This window comes from Cherax quadricarinatus, chromosome 21 (assembly GCF_038502225.1).
Source record: "Cherax quadricarinatus isolate ZL_2023a chromosome 21, ASM3850222v1, whole genome shotgun sequence".
Taxonomy (NCBI): domain Eukaryota; kingdom Metazoa; phylum Arthropoda; class Malacostraca; order Decapoda; family Parastacidae; genus Cherax; species Cherax quadricarinatus.
Genome location: NC_091312.1, coordinates 4,259,893 through 4,282,517, shown reverse-complemented (window position 1 = coordinate 4,282,517; position 22,625 = coordinate 4,259,893). Strand labels below are relative to the sequence as shown.

The window sequence follows — 22,625 nt, the reverse complement described above, 5'->3', positions numbered from 1 at the left end:
CACACCACAGGCGTTACCACACAAGTTTATTTGGGTCTCCCCTGGTAAACATTCATGACCCAAAACCGAGTGGAAAACGTAAGAGAGGAGAACTATAATTTTTTTTTCAGACCATAAACGATAAACTAAGCGAGTTTATTTAGCTTTCATACAGAGTTTTAAATTTTTACGATGGTCTTGAGGGCCACACATAATATATTAAGTACGGGTATCCATACTTAATATATTATTTAACCTAATTTATATTTAACCTAACCAGTTTTTTACAAAGTAATGAACTTATGTGCGAGGTTGTGACCAGAGCTTTGGTAAGATGGGGAAGGAAGAAGGATGGGGAAGGATGAAATGTGAGAAAGGTTAGGGAGGGTGGAGGGAGAGGTGGGGTTTTAAAGGTAAGTGACCTATCCACTTTGATGCAGTTTAAACACGTGTGTGTGTGTGTAAGTTGTGTTATTCGTGAAAAAGTTGAATTCATAAGATAGGTATACCTCCTGCCCGTCAGTTGCACACCGCTATACCAGCTGTATACCGGTGTATCGCTGAATTGGAAGGATGTATACTATTTGCAATTGCCTTTTTTTTTGCGCAAGAGGTCGGTCTTAAGGCTGCAGCTGCAGGTGGTAGTTCCAGATTATCTGATCCAGGTTGGTGCTCACCTGGAGTTGGTTGACTAAGCAGTTTCTGAGGCGGTATCCTGCTGTAGGATGGTTGTAGATGCTACAAGGTTAGTTGTAAGGTGTTGATTGACAGAAGTGGGTCATCCAAAATTGGCGAGCGTTAATCCGTCTTACTGGACGTAGAATGGTTCGGGTGGTATCCATTCTTCTAATTCTTCGGGGAGGTCACTCAGGATTCTTGAACACATGTACAACAGTTTTCTTATGGGAATAATAGTTTCAGGCATAACTTTCCAGAAAAGTCAAACCAAGTGAATTATTTCCATTTATTTACCCTCCATTAATCAATTAATCACCAGTTTTTTTCCTTTGTGCCTCATTCTTCACGCTAATAATAAGTGGCAACGATTATTATCAAGTACGAACTAACCTGTGTGTGGTTGCATGTACGTATGTATGTGTGTAAAACTGGTCAGTTATCAAGAACTCATTTAAAATTAAGTCCTTTCTAATTTTTTTTTTTTACACAGGGTTTGACAAGGTTAAGGATCCCTAGCTTTATTGACAAGCTATTTACAGGTTAAGGATTCCTAACTTTATTGGCAAGCTAAGAGTTGTTACCTACATCAGCTCATTTGAAAGCATTTTTATTGTTATGAGACATACAAGTAGGGAACAGGATGAAGTTGGAGCCATCTGTGGGCCAGCATTTTCATTTGATCAGCTGACTTTATCTCGTTGACATCATTATGCTGTACGAATGTGTTCCATACTTGAGTCATTCTGGGTATATATGATCTCAGATGGAGTGATGTTCTGGAGAAGGGTACAGCAAGAGTGAAGTTGCTGCTTTCTGCCCGTCTTGTGGCATAAAAGCTTGTTTCACGCTGTCCTCGAAGTGGATCCAAGTGTGGTATTTTGATAATATTGGCCTTGTACATAACAGTAAGGCCACCCACATCCCTCCTATGTTGAAGGCTCTACTGAAATGACAGATCTGTCCAGGATGGGTCCAGGCGAGAGATGAGACGTCTTGCTCTGTTCTCCACTCTGTCAAGCAGTCGCAGATGAGAGGGAGGGCAGGCAAGCCAAGAAAGTGGAGCATACTCAAGGTGTGAGCGTACTTGTGCCTCGTACAGAATCTTGCAACCCCTACTGTCAAACAGATGCGAGATACGGCGAAGTGCTGTAAGCTTCCTGGCTGCCTTGTTTGCAAGATTTACAACATGGTTCTTCATGGTTAGTTTGGAGTCAGATTTCACCCCAAGGATATCAACTTCTTCTCCAGGTGCCAACATCCTCCCATTCATCCTTACTACTGCACCAGCATTACCATCATGGTGCCTAGAGACCATCATCATTTGCGTTTTGAAGGTAAATGTTTTTCATTTATGTTAATGTAAAATTAATAATTTTGTACCAAAAAAAAAATGGAAAACTTACCTAACCTTATTATAAAAAGCGCAATTTAATTTAGCCCAATCCAACTAAATATATTTTAGATAGGTTTACAATAATTTAATAATAAAAAAAACAATGAAATATATTTTTTTCGTTAGGTTTAGAATGATTTTTGAGAAATTATTGCAAAACAAATTTTCGCTGCCTTATTCGGCAAGTAGAGCTTTTTTTTATTTAACCCACAATCGCACAACATATTATATATATATATATATATATATATATATATATATATATATATATATATATATATATATATATATATATATATATATATATATATATATATATATATTTACACTTAGGTCACACTGCACTTGCATATATATATACATACTCACATCTAGGGGTATTTCTTCTTTTTCTTAATACCTCTTGTTCTTGTTTTTATTTTCTCTACTGTCCATGGGGAAGTGGAAAAGAATCTTTCCTCCGTAAGCCATGCGTGTCGTATGAGGCGACTAAACTGCCGGGAGCAATGGGCTAGTAACCCCTTCTCCTGTAGACATTTACTAAAAAAGAGAAGAAGAAAAACTTTATAAAACTGGGATGCTTGAATGTGCGTGGATGTAGTGCGGATGACAAGAAACAGATGATTGCTGATGTTATGAATGAAAAGAAGTTGGATGTCCTGGCCCTAAGAGAAACAAAGCTGAAGGGGGTAGGCGAGTTTCGGTGGGGGGAAATAAATGGGATTAAGTCAGGAGTATCTGAGAGAGTTAGAGCTAAGGAGCAATAATGTTGAAGGACCAATTATGGAAGAAGAAGAGGGAATATAAATGTGTAAATTCAAGGATTATGTGGATTAAAATAAGGATCGGATAAGAAAAGTGGGTCATAATAAGCGTGTATGCACCTGGAGAAGAGAGGAATGTAGAGGAGAGAGAAAGATTTTGGGAGATGTTAAGCGAATGTATAGGAACCTTAGAACCAAGTGAGAGAGTAATTATGGTAGGGGACCTAAATGCTAAAGTAGGAGAAACATTTAGAGAGGGCGTGATAGGTAAGTTTGGGGTGCCAGGTGTAAATGATAATGGGAGCCCTTTGATTGAACTTTGTATAGAAAGGGGTTTAGCTATAGGTAATACGTATTTTAAGAAAACAAGGATAAATAAGTATACAATATATGATGTAGGACGTAATGACAGTAGTTTGTTGGACTATGTATTGGTAGATAAAAGACTGTTGAGTAGACTTCAGGATGTACATGTTTATAGAGGGGCCACAGATATATCAGATCACTTTCTAGTTGTAGCTACAGTGAGAGTAAAAGATAGATGGGATACAAGGAGAATAGAAGCAGCAAGTAAGAAAGAGGTGAAGGTGTATAAACTAAAAGAGGAGGCAGTTAGGGTAAGATATAAACAACTATTGGAGGAGAGATTGGCTAGTGAGAGTATAGGTAATGGGGTCGAAGATGTATTGGGTAGGTTTAAGAATATAGTGCTAGAGTGTTCAGCAAAAGTTTGTGGTTACAGGAAAGTGGGTGCAGGAGGGAAGAAGAGCGATTGGTGGAATGATGATGTAAAGAGAGTAGTCAGAGAGAAAAAGTTAGCATATGAGAAGTTTTTACAAAGTAGAAGTGATGCAAGGAGGGAAGAGTATATGGAGAAAAAAAGAGAGGTTAAGAGAGTGGTGAAGCAATGTAAAAAGAGAGTAAATGAGAGAGTGGGTGAGATGTTATCAACAAATTTTGTTGAAAATAAGAAAAAGTTTTGGAGATTAATAAGGTGAGGAAGCCTAGGGAACAAATGGATTTGACAGTTAAAAATAGGAGAGGAGAGTTATTAAATGGAGAGTTAGAGGTATCGGGAAGATGGAGGGAATATTTTGAGGAATTGTTAAATGTTGATGAAGATAGGGAAGCTGTGATTTCGTGTATAGGGCAAGGAGGAATAACATCTTGTAGGAGTGAGGAATAGCCAGCTGTGAGTGTGGGGGAAGTTCGTGAGGCAGTGGGTAGAATGAAAGGGGGTAAGGCAGCTGGAATTGATGGGATAAAGATAGAAATGTTAAAAGCAGGTGGGGCACAAATCACTCTTTAATGTTCCTCGTGTCCATCTCACACTATGTAAAAACTCGATGCACATAAAAGGCCCAAAAATCTGGAATATAAAAGAAATACTGTCTGTTTATCAATTAAAGACATTTCTTAAAAACCACTTACTCAACCACAACTAAATAAATACTGAATAACTGTATCTCATAAATGTATAACCTGTGACCCTATCAAACTATGTTTTTTAATTACATTACCTAATAGAATACTCCATTCTCTTGAATGCACAGTAACTCATCTAATGACCATATGACCTGTTTCTGCACTACAAATCATTGATTTTATTCGATTTGACCGGATTATATTATACATGATTATGCTACAAATTTGTACAATTATAAAGCTTCTTATCTGAAATACTCATTTGTACTTCATGTTGCAATTTGTTTACTGTAATTTTTACCACTGAATATATCATTGCTTAGTTAATCTTAAGTTAATTTTAACCCTGCCCATAATGCTCTGTATACAAGGGGCTTTTGACATGTACACCCAATCACTATATTTCTTTGTACAACTATGTATCACGTTTAAATAATAAAATAAATAAATAAATTAATAAATTAATAAATGTAAGGAAAAGGGTAAGGTGTCTAGGGATTGGCAGAGAGCATGCATAGTTCCTTTGTATAAAGGCAAAGGGGACAAAAGAGAGTGCAAAAATTATAGGGGAATAAGTCTGTTGAGTATACCTGGTAAAGTGTATGGTAGAATTATTATTGAAAAAAATTAAGAGTAAGACGGATAGCAGATGAACAGGGAAGCTTTAGGAAGGGTAGGAGGTGTGTAGACCAAGTGTTGGTAGTGAAACATATAGGACAGGTGAACAGTATTTGGATAAGGGTAAAGAGGTTTTTGTGGCATTTATGGATTTGGAAAAGGCATATGACAGGGTGGATAAAGGGGCAATGTGGCAGATGTAGCAGATGTATGGTGTAGGAGGTAGGTTACTGAAAGCAGTGAAGAGTATTTACGAGGATAGTGAGGCTCAAGTTAGAGTATGTAGGAGAGAGGGAGATTATTTCCCAGTAAAAGTAGACCTTAGACAAGGTTGTGTGATGTCACCGTGGTTGTTCAATATATTTATAGATGGGGTTATAAGAGAAGTGAATGCGAGGGTCTTGACATGAGGTGTAGAGTTGTAAGATAAAGAAACTAACACAAGGTGGGAGTTGTCACAGTTGCTCTTTGCTGATGACACTGTGCTCTTGGGAGATTCTGAAGAGAAATTACAGAGGTTGGGTGATGAATTTGGTAGGGTATGTAAAAGAAGAAGATTAAAAGTGAATATAGGAAAGAGGATAACAAAGAGATTAGGTGACGAAAGATTGGAAATCAAATTGGAGGGAGAGAGTATGGAGGAGGTGAAGGTATTCATATATTTAGGAGTGGACGTGTCAGCAGATGGGTCTGTGAAGGATGAGGTGAATCATAGAATTGATGAGAGGAAAAGGGTGAGCGGTGCACTTAGGAGTCTGTGGAGACAAAGAACTTTATCCGTGGAAGCAAAGAGGGGAATGTGTGCGAGGGGCTTGGCCCTCCAACAAGCGTGCATAAATAAGCTTATTTGATAGGAATGAATGAAGACAAATGATTTTTAGGATTTCACGTACTGTTGGAGTGTGAGCAAAGTAACATTTATAAAGGGATTCAGGGAAACCGGCAGGCCGGACTTGAGTCCTGGAGATGGGAAGTACAGTGTCTTCACTCTGAAGGAGGGGTGTTAATGTTGCATGGAAATCTACAGCTCACTCCAGTAACCTGTTATGTTAGCGTTTAGATTTGGGATCTGGCTCTCCAGTATCTTCCACGTGTGTTTTATCAAATATATTCCCCTTTTCTCCAGAGTACATTGCAAATGCTTTAAGGCATTTCCAATTGTTTGAACGTTTTATTAGCTATGCGGATAGTGAACGATCTCTGTATATTTGCAGCTTTGATACTTCTCTTGTCTTGAACAGAGCTCCTAGCACCCAACAACATTCTAAATATGATTTAAATATTACCATCATTGGCGTTATTTGTTGTGAACTGAAATTTAAGCTAGGAACAGAGTAACATGTGCTAAAGACTTGCTGACATTTCCTCACTCATTTATAAGACTTGGAGCGGCATGTGTGTGTACTCTTGCCCATTTGGTTGCAAGTGTCTTCGTATTGCCCTGGGTGCGACTTTACAAGTTGCAGTTACTCAGACTGAAGACAAGGTAGGCGCCTACAATGTTAACACCAAGTGGGTGATTGCAGAGCGTGGCTGGCCCAAGCGCGTTACTCCAGTCCTAGTGTAAATACTGCACATTGCTTGTGACTTATTCTTCACTACAGATATTAGTATTAATCTTGAGATTTTAATTACTACTCTTGGTTTATGTAAGAGTCGGGGATGAGTGAAAGTGGCCTCAATGAGCGGTTAGTAACTACACTCAGCTTCTTGAGGTGGGGCGGTGAAGGAAGGCAGTGCTTGGCACCTCCTCTCACGTTTATATGATCCCAAACACAATCTGCAGCCTTCACACACTCAAGCTAGTCCACCCTCCTCGGCATCCCTAGTCTGGCACTCTCTTCAACTCATAGTCTTCCTGCCATACAAGAGAAAAGTCATACACGTGTTGGGTCAAACTTGTCACTGATCAGGAGCCATCGTCGCCGCGCCTACTGTCTCACACACGTCTCTCAGCTCAACGAAAACTTAAATCATCAGTAAACTATAATGTTTGGTAGCATACAGTGATAACTGTCACGAACACAGGCGTTTCCGGTGAATAAAGTCGGTTTTATAAAATCAAACAGTGAATAACTGGTGAGATGGGAGGTGCTCCTTCACTACTGGTGCGGTACAACCGCACGGTTCTTATCGTTCCACAGAACTTGACGCGACTCAACCTTAGTAAGTTCACTCCACTTATGAATGCCACAAGCAAGTGTAACTTTATGTTATGGTGTTGTGTTCGTCACTATAGCAGCTAATGGATTTGTGTTGCAGCAAAACAAAAATATTCAGACCACTGAGATAAAACAGGTTCTTGTCTTCATTCATATAACATCTGTCACTCTGTACGGTTTTCTATTTAAAGGTTCATGCATATTCAAAATATCCACACCTATGATGTTGAAGTTAAAATACATAGCATGTGACTCCTTCGTTCACTTAAGCAAACAAACACGACGTTAGCGAGTACTGCAGATTCTGAGACCTTGACCAACTCCACTCTGAGATCACTTTATCAGAAATAGGAAAAAGAGAAGCGAAGAACGTCTAGTATACATATAAATATACTATATATATATATATATATATATATATATATATATATATATATATATATATATATATATATATATATATATATATATATAGAGAGAGAGAGAGAGAGAGAGAGAGACAAAGCGGTCAGACTTATTTTGGCAGACCTTTTCGAAAGCTCTTCGAAACTAAATGTTGATCAAGTGTTGACTCGCACATTCATAGTTCACACAAATATCGATGACATTTATCAGCAGATTTTGTTTTCGTTGCTCACACTCACGGAAGACATTCTTTACCATGTAAATATCCGCTGGCCTCTCAAACACTCTCTCTCTTCCACCTTCCTCTTTGTACCTCCTCTTTTTCTTTTTTTGTTTGGGCATAGCGTCAATATTGTGTGCCTTAGACGACAGAGGCACTACTTCCGTGAAACGCATCATAAAGATAGATAATAAAGAAATATAAATAATTTAAGAAAACACTGATTAGTATAAGATCCTTCATCCCTGTGAAAATATCAGATTATGTTGAGGGTTACGAGAGTAATCCAAAGTAGAAAATACACGTGAAAGTAATCTCTGTATTCAATTGACAAAAAAAAAAATAAAAAAAAAAACACTAGTTGACGAAGTAATCAAGATAGCCAGGTGTTGCGTTTGTATCTTATTTATCAACTTGTCTGTATTGTGTACCATCAATGTAGTGTAGATTTATATTTAAGTCTTTTGCTAAATATTCAATATTTTAAGAAAAAGTTTTTTTAAGTCCTGTTTTATTTCGCTGCATGTTTACAACAGGTAAAGTGCAGCAACAATGTTTTTCTGTGCACGTTCTGTAGTGTTAATACACACGCAGTTTATCTGAACATCTTCGGCAGCGGTGGCGGAGGTGGTGGCGAGAGACTATGAGTGCTGTGTCGCCACTGAGGGCAGCTGGACCGCTTTCTTCTGCGTCTTCTCTTCAGTCTTCCTGTTCGCCATCGCTGTCATCAAATATCTCAGGTGAGACCAGCCTCTGGTGCTTCACCTGTCACTATACATTAGATGTTATGCTCAATAACCCACATGGAGACAAATTCAGGAGATTAATTGATCTGTATATTTCAACCTCCTTTTGGGATCCTCTTCAGCAGATGACCCCCAGCAGGGGGTCGAAATATACACAGCAATTATTCTCCTGAGTTTCTGCCTCCATGTAGGTTATTGTGAGCACTGACAAGGGTTCATTACAATTTAGTTATTCATTAGACATTATGCATAATATAAATGACCCAGGGATACATACAAGCGACCAAGGAGCCTGTACATACCCAATGACGACACCATACATTAGTGTGTCGACCTCCATGAGCTGTGCCCCGTCAGGGTTAAAACACTGACATTATACACACGAAACACTTCTCAAGACACGAACACCAGAGCCAGTGTAGAGTCAGGGTATTCCAAGAAGACGACTCGTATTTACATTCTTGGCTGGCCAGGGGGAAACCAGTTATATAAAGCTGATGCTATGCATTCCTCGCCAGCTCGACTCCAATCATATTACCTCCAGTGAGATCCAGTTCTGTTAAAGTATGTCACCACTAAGGAATTTTTTTTGTGATCGAGACAAAAACAGAATATGGCAGATTTTGAAACCATTATTTTCATCCAAGGATGAGTTAATTTAATTATTTTTTTACTCAAGGGTTAGTTAATCGAGTTATTGAAAATTTTGAATATTTTTATGTTTTATTTTATTTTGTTACCTGTGTCCCATCTACTGACCCCTAGCCTTCCTACTCACATATCTACTTATCTATCCGTCTATATACTTATCTAACTATCCACCTGTCTACTTCCATAACCACCTACCTACTTATCCACCAGCCTACCAACCTATCCACCAACCCAATCACCAACCTTCCCATTTATCTACCTAGTAATTTAATCACCTTTCTATCTATCCACATATATATCCACCTATTTACCTAGCAACATACTTACCTATCAATCTGTCTATTTATCCATCTACTCACCACTCCACCTACCTACCCCTCACACCCCTCCACTGAATCACGTATCCTCGTCTTACATATTTTCTTTTTTTGGGGACAGAAAGCAGAGCTTCAACCCGAAGGAAATACGAAAGAACTGGAAGGCCATCTCCAAGGTGTTGTACGGTAGGTGATGAATAATTCTGTTCTTGCTAGGACAGCTAGCAACTGCTCTCGTTACTGCTAAGACTAGAGTTGAATGTTGTCGTTGTTGCCGGGACAGGTGTTGCGTGTTTTCTTTGCTGCTAGGACAGGTATGGAGTGTTTTCGTTGCAACCAGGACAGGTGTTGATTGTTTTCTTTGCTGCTAGGTCAGGTGTTAGGTGTTTTCGTTTGTATCCAGAACAGGTGGTGAGTGTTGTCGTTGCTGACCGGGGCATGTCCTGACTTTTTGTTGCTACGGGAGGCAGATGGTGACCGAGGTGTTATAATGCTGCGTCTGAGTTACAGTTTGTTCATTCTTTCTTCATGTTAACATACTTGCAAGAGCTGCTAAACTGGAAGGAGACATAAAGATACACAGGAAAATTATTTAAATGTGTACAAAGGCACAATAAATGAGACAGTAAAGAAGGACCAGAAAATAAGCGATTGTACAGGGTGTACCATCAGTCTAGATCCACAGTACAGGGTATACCATCAGTCTAGATCCACAGTACAGGGTGTACCATCAGTCTAGATCCACAGTACAGGGTGTACCATCAGTCTAGATCCACAGTACAGGGTGTACCATAGGTCTGGATTCATAGTATAAAATGTACCATAAGTTTAGACTCATAGTACAGGGTGTACCATAAGTCTGGGCTCATAGTACAGGGTGTACCATCAGTCTAGATCCATACTACAGGGTGTATCACAAGTCTGGAGTTATAGTACAGGGCGTACCATGAGTCTGAATCCATAGTACAGGGTGTACCATAAGTCTGGACTCATAGTACAGAGTGTACCATAAGTCTGGACTCATAGGACAGGGTGTACCATAAGTCTGGAGCCATAGTACAGGGTGTACCATAAGTCTGAATCCATAGTACAGGGTGTACCATAAGTCTGGACTCATAGTACAGGGTGTACCATAAGTCTGAATCCATAGTACAGGGTGTACCATAAGTCTGGACTCATAGGACAGGGTGTACCATAAGTCTGGAGCCATAGTACAGGGTGTACCATAAGTCTGAATTCATAGTACAGGGTGTACCATAAGTCTGGACTCATAGTACAGGGTGTACCATAAGTCTGAATCCATAGTACAGGGTGTACCATAAGTCAAGTGGTGACGTGTACTTAGCTCAGTGGTGACGTGTACTTAGCTCAGTGGTGACGTGTACTTAGCTCAGTGGTGACGTGTACTTAGCTCAGTGGTGACGTGTACTTAGCTCAGTGGTGACGTGTACTTAGCTCAGTGGTGACGTGTACTTAGCTCTGTGAAGACCTGTTCGTGTGCTCTTGAGTGGTGACCTGTACTTTGAGTGCTGACCTGTACTTAACTCTGTGAAGAAGTGTCTTGTTTGCTCCCGTGGACTGAACCAAGATGCCCTCCATCGAGCAACTTTACCAGCAACTTAAGGAAGAATTGAAGGCAGCGAAGATGGAGATACGGCGATTGACCGAGGAAAACAAGAGGATTCGTAGTAGTCCTCCTGTTTCGAGTCCTCAGGTCAAGAAGGGATCGTGGTCAGTGGCTGGACAGCAGGGGACGACGAAGTTGACGATCAAGAAGACGAATGGAAAGCCAGAAACGATGAAGAAGAAAGAGACTGCTGTGGAAACTCCCGTGGAAACCTCCAACGCATTCTCGGTGCTACCCGACGAATGTGAGTCTACTACTGGGATCGTCACGACGAACGACAAGGAAGGTAAGAATATTGTTGTTGTTGGGGATAGCCAGGTTAGATACATGGATAGGGCATTCTGCTTGAAGGACAGGAGTAGGAGACAAAGGGTATGCTTTCCTGGGGCTGGGATGGAGGACATTGTTAGCCGGCTTGACAACATCATGAACGGTAATGGGATCAATCCTATTATTTGCCTCAGTGCTGGAGGCAATGATGTAGGCAAACGTAGAAGTGAGGATTTAGTTAGAAAGTTCAGGACAGCTATAGACATGATTAGGAAGAAGGGGGGGCGCCCTGTTATATGTGGCATTTTGCCAAGAAGAGGTGTTGGTAATGAATGGTTGTCCAGAGCAATTGGTATTAATTGTTGGCTGGATAAACACTGTAAGGATAATGCAGTACCATTCATTGACAACTGGGACAACTTCTATGGCCGAAATGACATGTATGCCAGGGATGGGGTTCACTTATCCAGGGCAGGTGTGGGTTTTCTTGCTAACTCAGTTGAGGGGGTTGTTAGGACTTTAAACTAGGATTAGTTAGAGGTATGGGTTTAGAAATGATTAATAATGAGTATGGATATATTGACTTATGCTCTGATATTAAGAATCTTAATAGTAACTGTCATGGAGTAACTCTGGGTAATGATAATTTCAGAAATTGTGTAAAAACAAAGATGAATAGGAAAAATGTGCAGAAGAAAAAACATATGATGGTATTTTATGCTAACAGTAGAAGTGCAAGAAATAAAATTAATGAACTACGTTTGGTAGCATGTGCTGGGAACTTTGATATCATTGCATTAACTGAAACGTGGTATGATTTAAAGAGTCGGGATATGACTGCTGAGTGTAATATTCAGGGATTTAAGTTATTCAATGTGGATAGATGTAATGGGAAGGGGGGAGGAGTTGCATTGTATGTTCGAGAAAATATTAATTGTTGCATAAAAAAAGGTATAAAAATAGATGGAGCAGTAACAGAGTCTGTTTGGGTAGAGTTCGTGGAGGGTCAAGAAAAACTAATTCTAGGTGTAATATACCGACCTCCAGGCTTGGATCACGATAGAGGGAGACTTCTTTGGGACGAAATTGTTAGGGCTTCTGGACACAGTAACGTAGTCATAGTAGGGGATTTTAACTTTAGCCAAATTGACTGGAATTCTTTGACAGGTAATCTAGAGTCCAGTGACTTCATGGAAACAGTTCAGGACTGTTTTCTGAAACAGAGTGTAACTGAACCTACCAGGGGTAATAATTTGCTAGACCTAGTCTTGTCAAATAAGGAAACACTAGTGAATAATCTGGAGATCACTGAAGAGCTTGGCGCAAGTGATCACAAATCCATCACCTTTAGCATTAATTGGGAATGCAAGAATAATGATAATACAGTAAAAATCCCCGATTTTCGTTCTGCCGATTATAATGGACTTAGGGAACATCTGTCTAATCTTGATTGGGGTTATCTAGCTAATGATTTTATTGACGATAATCATACTTATGAATATGAAGGGATCTGCTTTTATGATTGTTTTCTTAATAATGTACACAGTGCCCAGAGTATATACATTCCCCAGAGAGAAATTAGGTCTAATAATAACGATCCCAAATGGGTTAACAGGAGGTTAAAGCATCTATTAGGGGAGAAAAGGGGAATTTATAGGCGCATCAGAAGAGGAGAGGTTAACCTTACTGACCAATATGTTCAGCTTAAAAGAGAAGTAAAAAAGGCGATTAGAAAGGCTAAACGTGACTATGAAATTAGAGTCGCTAATGAATCAAAGACTAATCCAAAGGGGTTCTTTCAAGTGTATAGGACGAAGGTGAAGGAAAAAGTAGGACCTCTGAAATCTGGGAATGGACAGCTGACGGATAATGAACTGGAAATGTGTTCCTTATTTAATGACTATTTTTTGTCAGTTTTTACACAGGAAGATGTAAATGAGATTCCAGTAATTAACAATTATTTAGTTCCTGATGAATTTAAGTTAACTAATATTACTGTCACGAGGGACATGGTTACTAAACAGATAGACAAACTGAAACAAAATAAGTCCCCGGGACCCGATGAGTTGTTTTCAAGGGTACTTAAGGAATGCAAGATGGAGCTTAGTCAGCCATTAACGAGTGTATTCAATGCGTCCATCCTTACCAGTGTTGTGCCAGAGATGTGGAAGATGGCTAATGTGGTTCCTATATTCAAATCAGGGGATAAGTCCACTCCTTCAAATTACCGTCCAATAAGCCTGACATCTATAGTGGGCAAGTTATTAGAATCAATTATAGCTGACATTATCAGAAGTCACCTTGAAGAGCATAACTTGATAAATGAATCTCAGCATGGATTCACGAGAGGTCGTTCCTGCCTGACAAACTTACTGACGTTCTTCAATAGAACATTTGAGGCAGTTGACAGTGATAAGGAATATGATATTGTTTATTTGGATTTTAGTAAAGCCTTCGACAGAGTACCTCACAAGAGACTCTTAAGAAAAGTGGCAGCTCATGGTATAGGAGGTAAAGTTCTAGCATGGATTGAGGCATGGCTTACCAATAGAAAGCAGAGAGTTACCATTAATGGAGTGAAATCTGAATGGGGATTAGTCACTAGTGGCGTTCCACAAGGATCAGTTTTAGGCCCTCTCTTGTTCATAATTTACATTAATGACCTTGATGAAGGGATTACTAGTGACATGAGTAAGTTTGCTGATGATACAAAGATAGGCCGTATAATTCACTCTGAGGAGGATATCAATGAACTCCAGGACGATTTGAACAAATTAATGTCTTGGTCTGAGAAATGGCAGATGAAGTTTAATGTGGATAAGTGTAAGGTACTTGCCCTTGGTAATGAAAATAACCCTCGAAGCTATAATCTAGGTGAAGTAGAGCTTGGTCATACAGAATGTGAAAAGGACTTGGGAGTCATGGTAAGCAGAAATCTAAAGCCAAGACAGCAGTGCCTCAGTGTGCGCAACAAGGCCAACAGATTACTTGGATTTATCTCAAGAAGTATAAGTAACAGAAGTCCAAAAGTTATTTTACAGCTCTATACATCACTAGTGAGGCCTCATTTAGATTATGCTGCTCAGTTTTGGTCCCCTTACTACAGGATGGACATAGACTCATTAGAGAACATACAGAGAAGAATGACTAAAATGATTTACTGTGTAAGGAACCTCCCGTATGAAGATAGACTTAAAGCCTTAAATCTGCACTCTCTGGAGAGGCGTAGAATGAGGGGAGATATCATTGAAGTGTATAAGTGGATGACGGGCATAAACAAGGGAGACATTAATAAGGTACTGAGGGTGTCGAACCAGGTAAGAACCAGGAATAATGGATTTAAGTTGGATAAATTTAGATTTAGAAAGGACATAGGTAAGTACTGGTTTTCTAACAGAGTTGTAGATGCGTGGAACAGTCTTCCCAGTGGGGTGATAGAGGCTAGGACCTTGGGTAGCTTTAAGAAGAGACTGGACAAATATATGAGTGGGAGGGGCTGGGTTTGATTGGTGTTGGGGGGTGCGGGAGTTGTTTCTTGAGGAAATTAAATCGTCATCAGAGTACAAAACAAATTCGGGCCACAAAATAGAGCGAAACACCAACGTCAAAGACCTGGGAGTGATCATGTCGGAGGATCTCACCTTCAAGGACCATAACATTGTATCAATCGCATCTGCTAGAAAAATGACAAGATGGATAATGAGAACCTTCAAAACTAGGGAGGCCAAGCCAATGATGACACTCTTCAGGTCACTTGTTCTATCTAGGCTGGAATATTGCTGCACACTAACAGCACCTTTCAAGGCAGGTGAAATTGCCGACCTAGAAAATGTACAGAGAACTTTCACGGCGCGCATAACGGAGATAAAACACCTCAATTATTGGGAGCGCTTGAGGTTCCTAAACCTGTATTCCCTGGAACGCAGGAGGGAGAGATACATGATTATATACACCTGGAAAATCCTAGAGGGACTAGTACCGAACTTGCACACGAAAATCACTCATTACGAAAGCAAAAGACTTGGCAGACGATGCACCATCCCCCCAATGAAAAGCAGGGGTGTCACTAGCACGTTAAGAGACCATACAATAAGTGTCAGGGGCCCGAGACTGTTCAACTGCCTCCCAGCACACATAAGGGGGATTACCAACAGACCCCTGGCAGTCTTCAAGCTGGCACTGGACAAGCACCTAAAGTCAGTTCCGGATCAGCCGGGCTGTAGCTCGTATGTTGGTTTGCGTGCAGCCAGCAGCAACAGCCTGGTTGATCAGGCTGTGATCCACCAGGAGGCCTGGTCTCAGACCGGGCCGCGGGGGCGTTGACCCCCGGAACTCTCTCCAGGTAAACTCCAGGCAAGATGTCGTTTTGATAAGGACCTGCCTCGTATGGGCCAGTAGGCCTTCTGCAGTGTTCCTACATTCTTATGTTCTTATAAGAACATAAGAACGAAGGAACACTGCAGAAGGCCTACTGGCCCATGCGAGGCAGGTCCAAGTCTCCTACCGGCTTAAGCCAATGCACCCAACCTAGTCAGGTCAGGTCACATTGACTTAAGGGAGGAACACGGCAACCGACCTGGTAGCACAAGCTATCAGGTCTAACTCACACCCACCCACATCTACTCATGTATTTATCCAACCTATTTTTAAAGCTACACAACGTTCTGGCCTCTATAACGGTACTTGGGAGTTTGTTCCACTCATCCACAACTCTATTACCAAACCAGTACTTTCCTATATCCTTCCTGAATCTGAATTTTTCCAACTTAAAACCATTGCTGCGAGTCCTGTCTAGGCTAGATATTTTCAGCACACTATTTACATCCCCTTTATTTATTCCTGTCTTCCATTTATACACCTCAATCATATCCCCCCCTAATTCTACGTCTTTCTAGAGAGTGCAGTTTCAGGGCCCTTAGTCTATCCTCATAGGGAAGGTTTCTGATACATGGGATCATCTTTGTCATCCTCCTTTGTACATTTTCCAGAGAATTTATATCCATTCTGTAATACGGTGACCAAAACTGTGCAGCATAATCTAAATGAGGCCTAACCAAGGATGTATAGAGTTGAAGAACAACCTGAGGACTCCTATTATTTATGCTTCTTGATATGAAGCCAAGGATTCTATTAGCTTTATTGCGAACACTTATGCACTGTTGTCTTGGTTTCAGATTACTGCTAACCAGAACTCCTAAATCTTTTTCGCAATCCGTAATATTAAGATCTACATTATTTAGTTTATATGTGGCATGGTTATTGTCCTGTCCAACATTTAGAACTTTGCATTTGTCTATATTAAACTGCATCTGCCACTTCTCCGACCACTGCATCAGTCTATTCAAATCTTCCTGGAGTGCTCGAATGTCCTCGTCAGAATGAATTCGACGGCCTATTTTGGTGTCATCGGCAAACTTGCCGATGTCGCTCTTTATGCCCTCATCTATGTCGTTTATGTAGATTGTGAACAGCAGGGGGCCCAACACTGACCCCTATGGAACACCGCTCGTGACGCTTCCCCACTCTGATTTCTCCCCATTTATGCAAACTCTCTGCTGCCTATTTGTCAACCATGCCTCTATCCAGGAAAAAATTTCTCCTCCTATTCCATGTGCTTTAATTTTCCTCAATAGTCTCTGATGTGGGACCCTGTCAAAAGCCTTACTGAAGTCCATATACACAATATCATATTCATTACCATGATCTACCTCCTCAAATACCTTAGTGAAAAAAGTTAATAAATTCGTAAGGCAAGAACGCCCCTTTGTAAAACCATGCTGAGATTCGTTGATTAATTTATGCTTTTCAAGATGGCTACGAACTGCCTCGGCAATTATTGATTCCATAAATTTTCCCACTATGGAGGTTAGGCTTATTGGTCTATAGTTCGAAGCTAAGGACCTGTCACCTGTTTTGAAAATAGGTATCACATTTGCCATTTTCCACTTATCTGGCACCATGCCAGTTTGTAGTGATATGTTGAAAAGATTAGCCAAAGGTGTGCTAAGCTCCGCTTTACATTCCTTTAGAACCCTTGCATACAGTTCATCAGGGCCTGGGGATTTGTTAGGTTTTAATTTATCTATTTGCCTAAGGACCATGTCACTTGTGACCCTAATAGTGCACAGTTTATTATCGTCCTGTTCCACATAATTTATCATTACTGGAATATCGCTGGTATCCTCCTGTGTAAAAACTGAGAGGAAGTATGTGTTAAAAATTCTACACATTTCCTTATCACTGTCAGTGAGCTGACCCGAGGAACTTTTGAGTGGGCCTATCTTGTCCCTGATCTTACTTCTGTATACCTGAAAGAATCCTTTTGGGTTAGTCTTCGATTCTTTTGCAACTTTAACCTCATAATCTCTTTTTGCTTTTCTAATTCCCTTTTTTATTTCTCTCTTTAACTGAATATATCGATTTCTTAATTGCCCCTCTCCTCTTTTGATTTGCCTATATATGCCTCTCTTTTGACCAATCAGATATTTTAATCTATTGTTCATCCATTTAGGATCATTTTTGTTTGATCTGATTTCCCTATTTGGAACATAATTTGACTGAGCAGCTAGAACTATGCCCTGGAAAGCATCATATCGGCAACCATCACCACCTACCTGACCCTTAGTCAGGTCATTCCAGTTCAGCCCACCTAAGTAATTTTTCAGTCCTATGAAATCAGCCAAGCGGAAGTCAGGGACGGAGACTTGATTGCCATTATTAGGGGAATTCCATGATATATTAAAACTGAGTGATTTGTGATCACTCTCCCCAAGCTCATCATTAACCTCAAGATTATTAATTAGTGTTTCCCTACTGGCAAGAACCAAGTCAAGGAGGTTATTTCCCCTAGTTGGCTCTGTCACAAACTGTTTTAAAAAACAATCCTGGATCGTATCAAGAAAGTCACCCGACTCTAAATTTCCTGTCAAATTGCTCCAGTCAATCTGTCTATAGTTGAAATCTCCCATTAGCACAACATTTTCGTATGTAGATGCCTTACGAATTTCGTCCCATAGAAGTTTACTGCACTCCCTATCAAGATTTGGGGCCCTGTAAATCACACCCAAAATTAGTTTTTCTCGGCCCTCGAGAAGCTGTAACCAAACAGATTCAGTGGCTGACGCTTCTAATTTAATATCTTGTCTAACACAACAATTTAAATTGTCTCTGACATACATCGCTACTCCACCACCTTTCCCGTTGACCCTGTCAGTGTGGAATAATTTATAGCCTTGTATGTGACATTCAGAGGGCATCTCTCTATCTTTCAGATTGAGCCAGGTCTCTGTTATAGCAATAATATCTATGTTTCCTGCACTTGCAATTAATCTTAGCTCATCTATCTTATTTCTAACACTCCTGCTATTAGTATAGTAAACCTTAAGGGAGCTAGTCCCTTGCTGCCCTCTGCTGTCCCCCTTTGTTTGCTGACCTGTTCTATTGTCTTTATTTATAACTTCATGCTGAATGCCTTTTATACATTTACTGTTTCCAACCCTAGTGTTGCAACCTGCTTGTTTCCCACACACACCCATACCTCTATCTTCCATCAGTTTAAAATCATAGGCATTTCACCAATGGCCTTCTCAATCGAGTCTGCAAGTGCTACCACCCCTGACCCAGAGAGATGTATACCATCCCTTGCATACATATCATGTTTGCCATAAAAGTTGTTCCAGTTGTCAATGAATGGGATTGCAAGTTCCTTGCAGTATCTTTCTAGCCAGCAATTTACACCAATTGCCCTAGACAACCATTCATTTCCTACTCCCCTTCTAGGCAAGATGCTACATATGATTGGGATCCCTCCTTTAGACTTAATGAAATCTATAGCTGACCTGTACTTATCTAGCAGCTCTTCTCTCCTACCCTTCCCAATATCATTTCCACCAGCACTGAGACAGATAATGGGCTTGTTCCCATTACCTGACATGATATTATCCAGCCTGTTGACAATGTCCCCAACACCAGCTCCAGGGAAGCACACTCTATCTCTCATCTTCTTATTCCTATTACAAAAAGCACGGTCAATATATCTTACCTGAGAGTCACCAACCACAAGAATACTACAGGGTGTACCATAAGTCTGGATCCATAGTACAGGGTGTACCATAAGTCTGTATCCATAGTACAGGGTGTACCATAAGTCTAGACTAATAGTGCAGGGTGTACCATAAGTCTGAATCCATAGTACAGGGTGTACCATAAGTCTGGATCCATACACAGGGTGTACCATAAGTCTGGATCCATACTACAGGGTGTACCATAAGTCTGGATCCATACTACAGGGTATACCATAAGTCTGGATCCATACTACAGGGTGTAGAATAAGTCTGGATCCATACTACAGGGTGTACCATAAGTCTGGATCCATACTACAGGGTGTACCATAAGTCTGGATCCATACTACAGGGTGTACCATAAGTCTGGATCCATACTACAGGGTGTACCATAAGTCTGGATCCATACTACAGGGTGTACCATAAGTCTGGATCTATACTACAGGGTGTACCATAAGTCTGGACGCACGGTATGAAACACACACTGTTGTCTGGAGTGAGTCTCGCCTCTCTGCTGTCAACAGATCCTCACAGTTTACCAAAATCTGTCATCCAGGTTGACAGACTTCTTTAAGAGGAAGGATATCAGGTAGAAACCAAAGGATGACTGCTCGTTTCGCCCACTTCGATGCTGCCTCGTGCAGTGGGGGTTATCAAGGATGGGGCAGGGGGGAATTTCTGTGACCTTTTTCTCAGGGGAATATGTGAGAGATTCTTCCATACATGGATGAGGTGGGTGATTGTACTTATGTACATGTCTGCCGTGTGGCTTATGATCGTGTACGTGTCTGCTTTGTACATTGTCTTTACCCACTTGTTTGTTGCAAATGACTATGTTTCGCTCTGCGTATAGCTTTTATGAAGCTCTACTTTGGCCCAAGTAAACCCTTCGATCGCGTTACACTCGTTTCCTTCAGTCGTGTGGGAAATACACCGCGGTATACAGTTGTTTATGGCAATAATGGTGTTTACGGTATGATAATAATACTGGGGCCTCAGCCTTGATAGAAGGTGGTCAGTCCCTCAGCTTTGATAGGAGGCCGTCACTCCCTCAGCTTTGGTAGGTGGTCACTCCCTCAGCTTTGATAGGAGGTGGTCAGTCCCTCAGCTTTGATAGGAGGCCGTCACTCCCTCAGCTTTGGTAGGTGGTCACTCCCTCAGCTTTGATAAGAGGTGGTCAGTCCCTCAGCTTTGATAGGAGGTGGTCAGTCCCTCAGCCTTGATAGAAGATGGTCAGTCCCTGAGCCTTGATAGAAGGTGGTCAGTCCTTCAACCTTGATAGAAGGTGGTCAGTCCCTCAGCTTTGATAGGAGGTGGTCAGTCCCTCAGCTTTGATAGGAGGTGGTCAGTCCCTCAGCTTTGATAGGAGGTGGTCAGTTCCTGAGCCTTGATAGAAGGTGGTCAGTCCCTCAACTTTCATAGAAGGTGGTCAGTCCCTCAGCCTTGATAGAAGGGGGTCAATCCCTCAGCCTTGATAGAAGGTGGTCAGTCCCTCAGCCTTGATAGAAAGTGGTCAGTCCCTCAATTTTGATAGAAGGTGGTCAGTCCCTCAGCTTTGATAGGAGGTGGTCAGTCCCTCAGCTTTGATAGGAGGTGGTCAGTCCCTGAGCCTTGATAGAAGGTGGTCAGTCCCTGAGCCTTGATAGAAGGTGGTCAGTCCCTCAGTCTTGATACAAGGTGGTCAATTCCTCATCCTTGATAGAAGGTGGTCAATCTCTCAGCCTTGATAGGTGGTCAGTTCCTCAACCTTGATCGAAGGTGGTCAATCCCTAAGCATTGATAGAATGTGATCAGTCCCTCAACCTTGAAATAAGGTGGTCATTCCCTCAGCCTTGATAGAAGGTAGTCAATCCCTCAGCCTTGATAGAATGTGGTCAGTCCCTCAACCTTGATAGAAGGTAGTCAATCCCTCAGCCTCAATTGATAGGTGGTCTGTCCCTCAGCCTTGACAGAAGGTGGTCAGTCCCTCTCCCTGGATTGAAGGCGCTCAAGCATCTAATCGTATTCATCAATCGTATATACTTTCTGTCTGTTCATTAAAGCTATTGTAGCTGTGTTTTGTCTGTTCATTAAAGTAGTGGACGCCGCTTATAACTGAGCGTGAGCAGCGAGTTCGTATTGACCACAACACAAAATTATTTTGGTGGCTGCTGCTACCTGCCTACCTCCCTGCCTACCTGCCTACCTCCCTGCCAACCTGCCTACCTCCCTGCCTACCTGCCTATATACCTGCCTACCTGCCTAACTACCTACCTGCCTACCTCCCTGCCTACCTGCCTACCTCCCTGCCTACCTGCCTACCTCCCTGCCAACCTGCCTACCTCCCTGCCTACCTGCCTACCTCCCTGCCTACCTGCCTACCTCCCTGCCAACCTGCTTACCTCCCTGCCTACCTGCCTACCTCCCTGCCAACCTGCCTACCTCCCTGCCTACCTGCCTACCTCCCTGCCAACCTGCCTACCTCCCTGCCTACCTGCCTATATACCTGCCTACCTGCCTAACTACCTACCTGCCTACCTGCCTACCTGCCTACCTGCCTACCTGCCTACCTGCCTACCTGCCTACCTGCCTACCTGCCTACCTCCCTGCCTACCTGCCAACCTCCCTGCCAACCTGCCTACCTCCCTGCCTACCTACCTACCTACCTACCTACCTGCCTACCTACCTGCCTACCTGCCTACCTACCTACCTACCTACCTGCCTACCTACCTGCCTACCTGCCTACCTACCTGCCTACCTGCCAACCTCCCTGCCCACCTGCCTACCTGCCTACCTGCCTACCTGCCTACCTGCCTACCTACCTGCCTACCTGCCTGCCTACCTGCCTACCTGCCTACCTGCCTACCTACCTGCCTACCTCCCTGCCTACCTGCCTACCTGCCTACCTCCCTGCCTACCTGCCTACCTACCTGCCTATCTGCCTACCTGCCTATCTACCTGCTTACCTGCCTACCTCCCTGCCTACCTGCCTACCTGCCTGCCTACCTGCCTACCTGCCTACATGCCTACCTGCCCGCCTGCCTGCCTACCTGGTTACATGCCTACCTGCCTACCTGCCTACCTACCTGCCTACCTGCCTGCCTACCTGCCTACCTGCCTACCTGCCTACCTACCTATCTCCCCTCCCTGCCTACCTGCCTACCTACCTATCTCCCCTCCCTGCCTACCTGCCTACCTACCTGCCTATCTGCCTACCTGCCTATCTACCTGCTTACCTGCCTACCTCCCTGCCTACCTGCCTACCTGCCTGCCTACCTGCCTACCTGCCTACCTGCCCGCCTGCCTGCCTACCTGGTTACATGCCTACCTG

General features: G+C 42.0%; 1 protein-coding gene across 2 annotated transcripts in view; it reads left to right on the top strand.

Moving 5' to 3' along the window:
• The first annotated feature begins 6,653 nt into the window (after window positions 1-6,653).
• The window catches only part of Ptp36E (protein tyrosine phosphatase 36E), a 360,518-nt gene continuing 344,546 nt past the window's right edge, over window positions 6,654-22,625 (top strand). Inside the window, exons 1-3 of one of the 2 annotated variants that reach the window (XM_053777135.2) lie at window positions 6,654-7,023; window positions 8,261-8,384; window positions 9,480-9,544. In XM_053777135.2, coding sequence (XP_053633110.1) covers window positions 6,942-7,023; window positions 8,261-8,384; window positions 9,480-9,544 — 271 coding nt within the window. In that variant the 5' untranslated portion in view covers window positions 6,654-6,941. The remainder of the gene's footprint in view (window positions 7,024-8,260; window positions 8,385-9,479; window positions 9,545-22,625) is intronic. The other variant, XM_053777136.2, reaches the window with a different exon arrangement.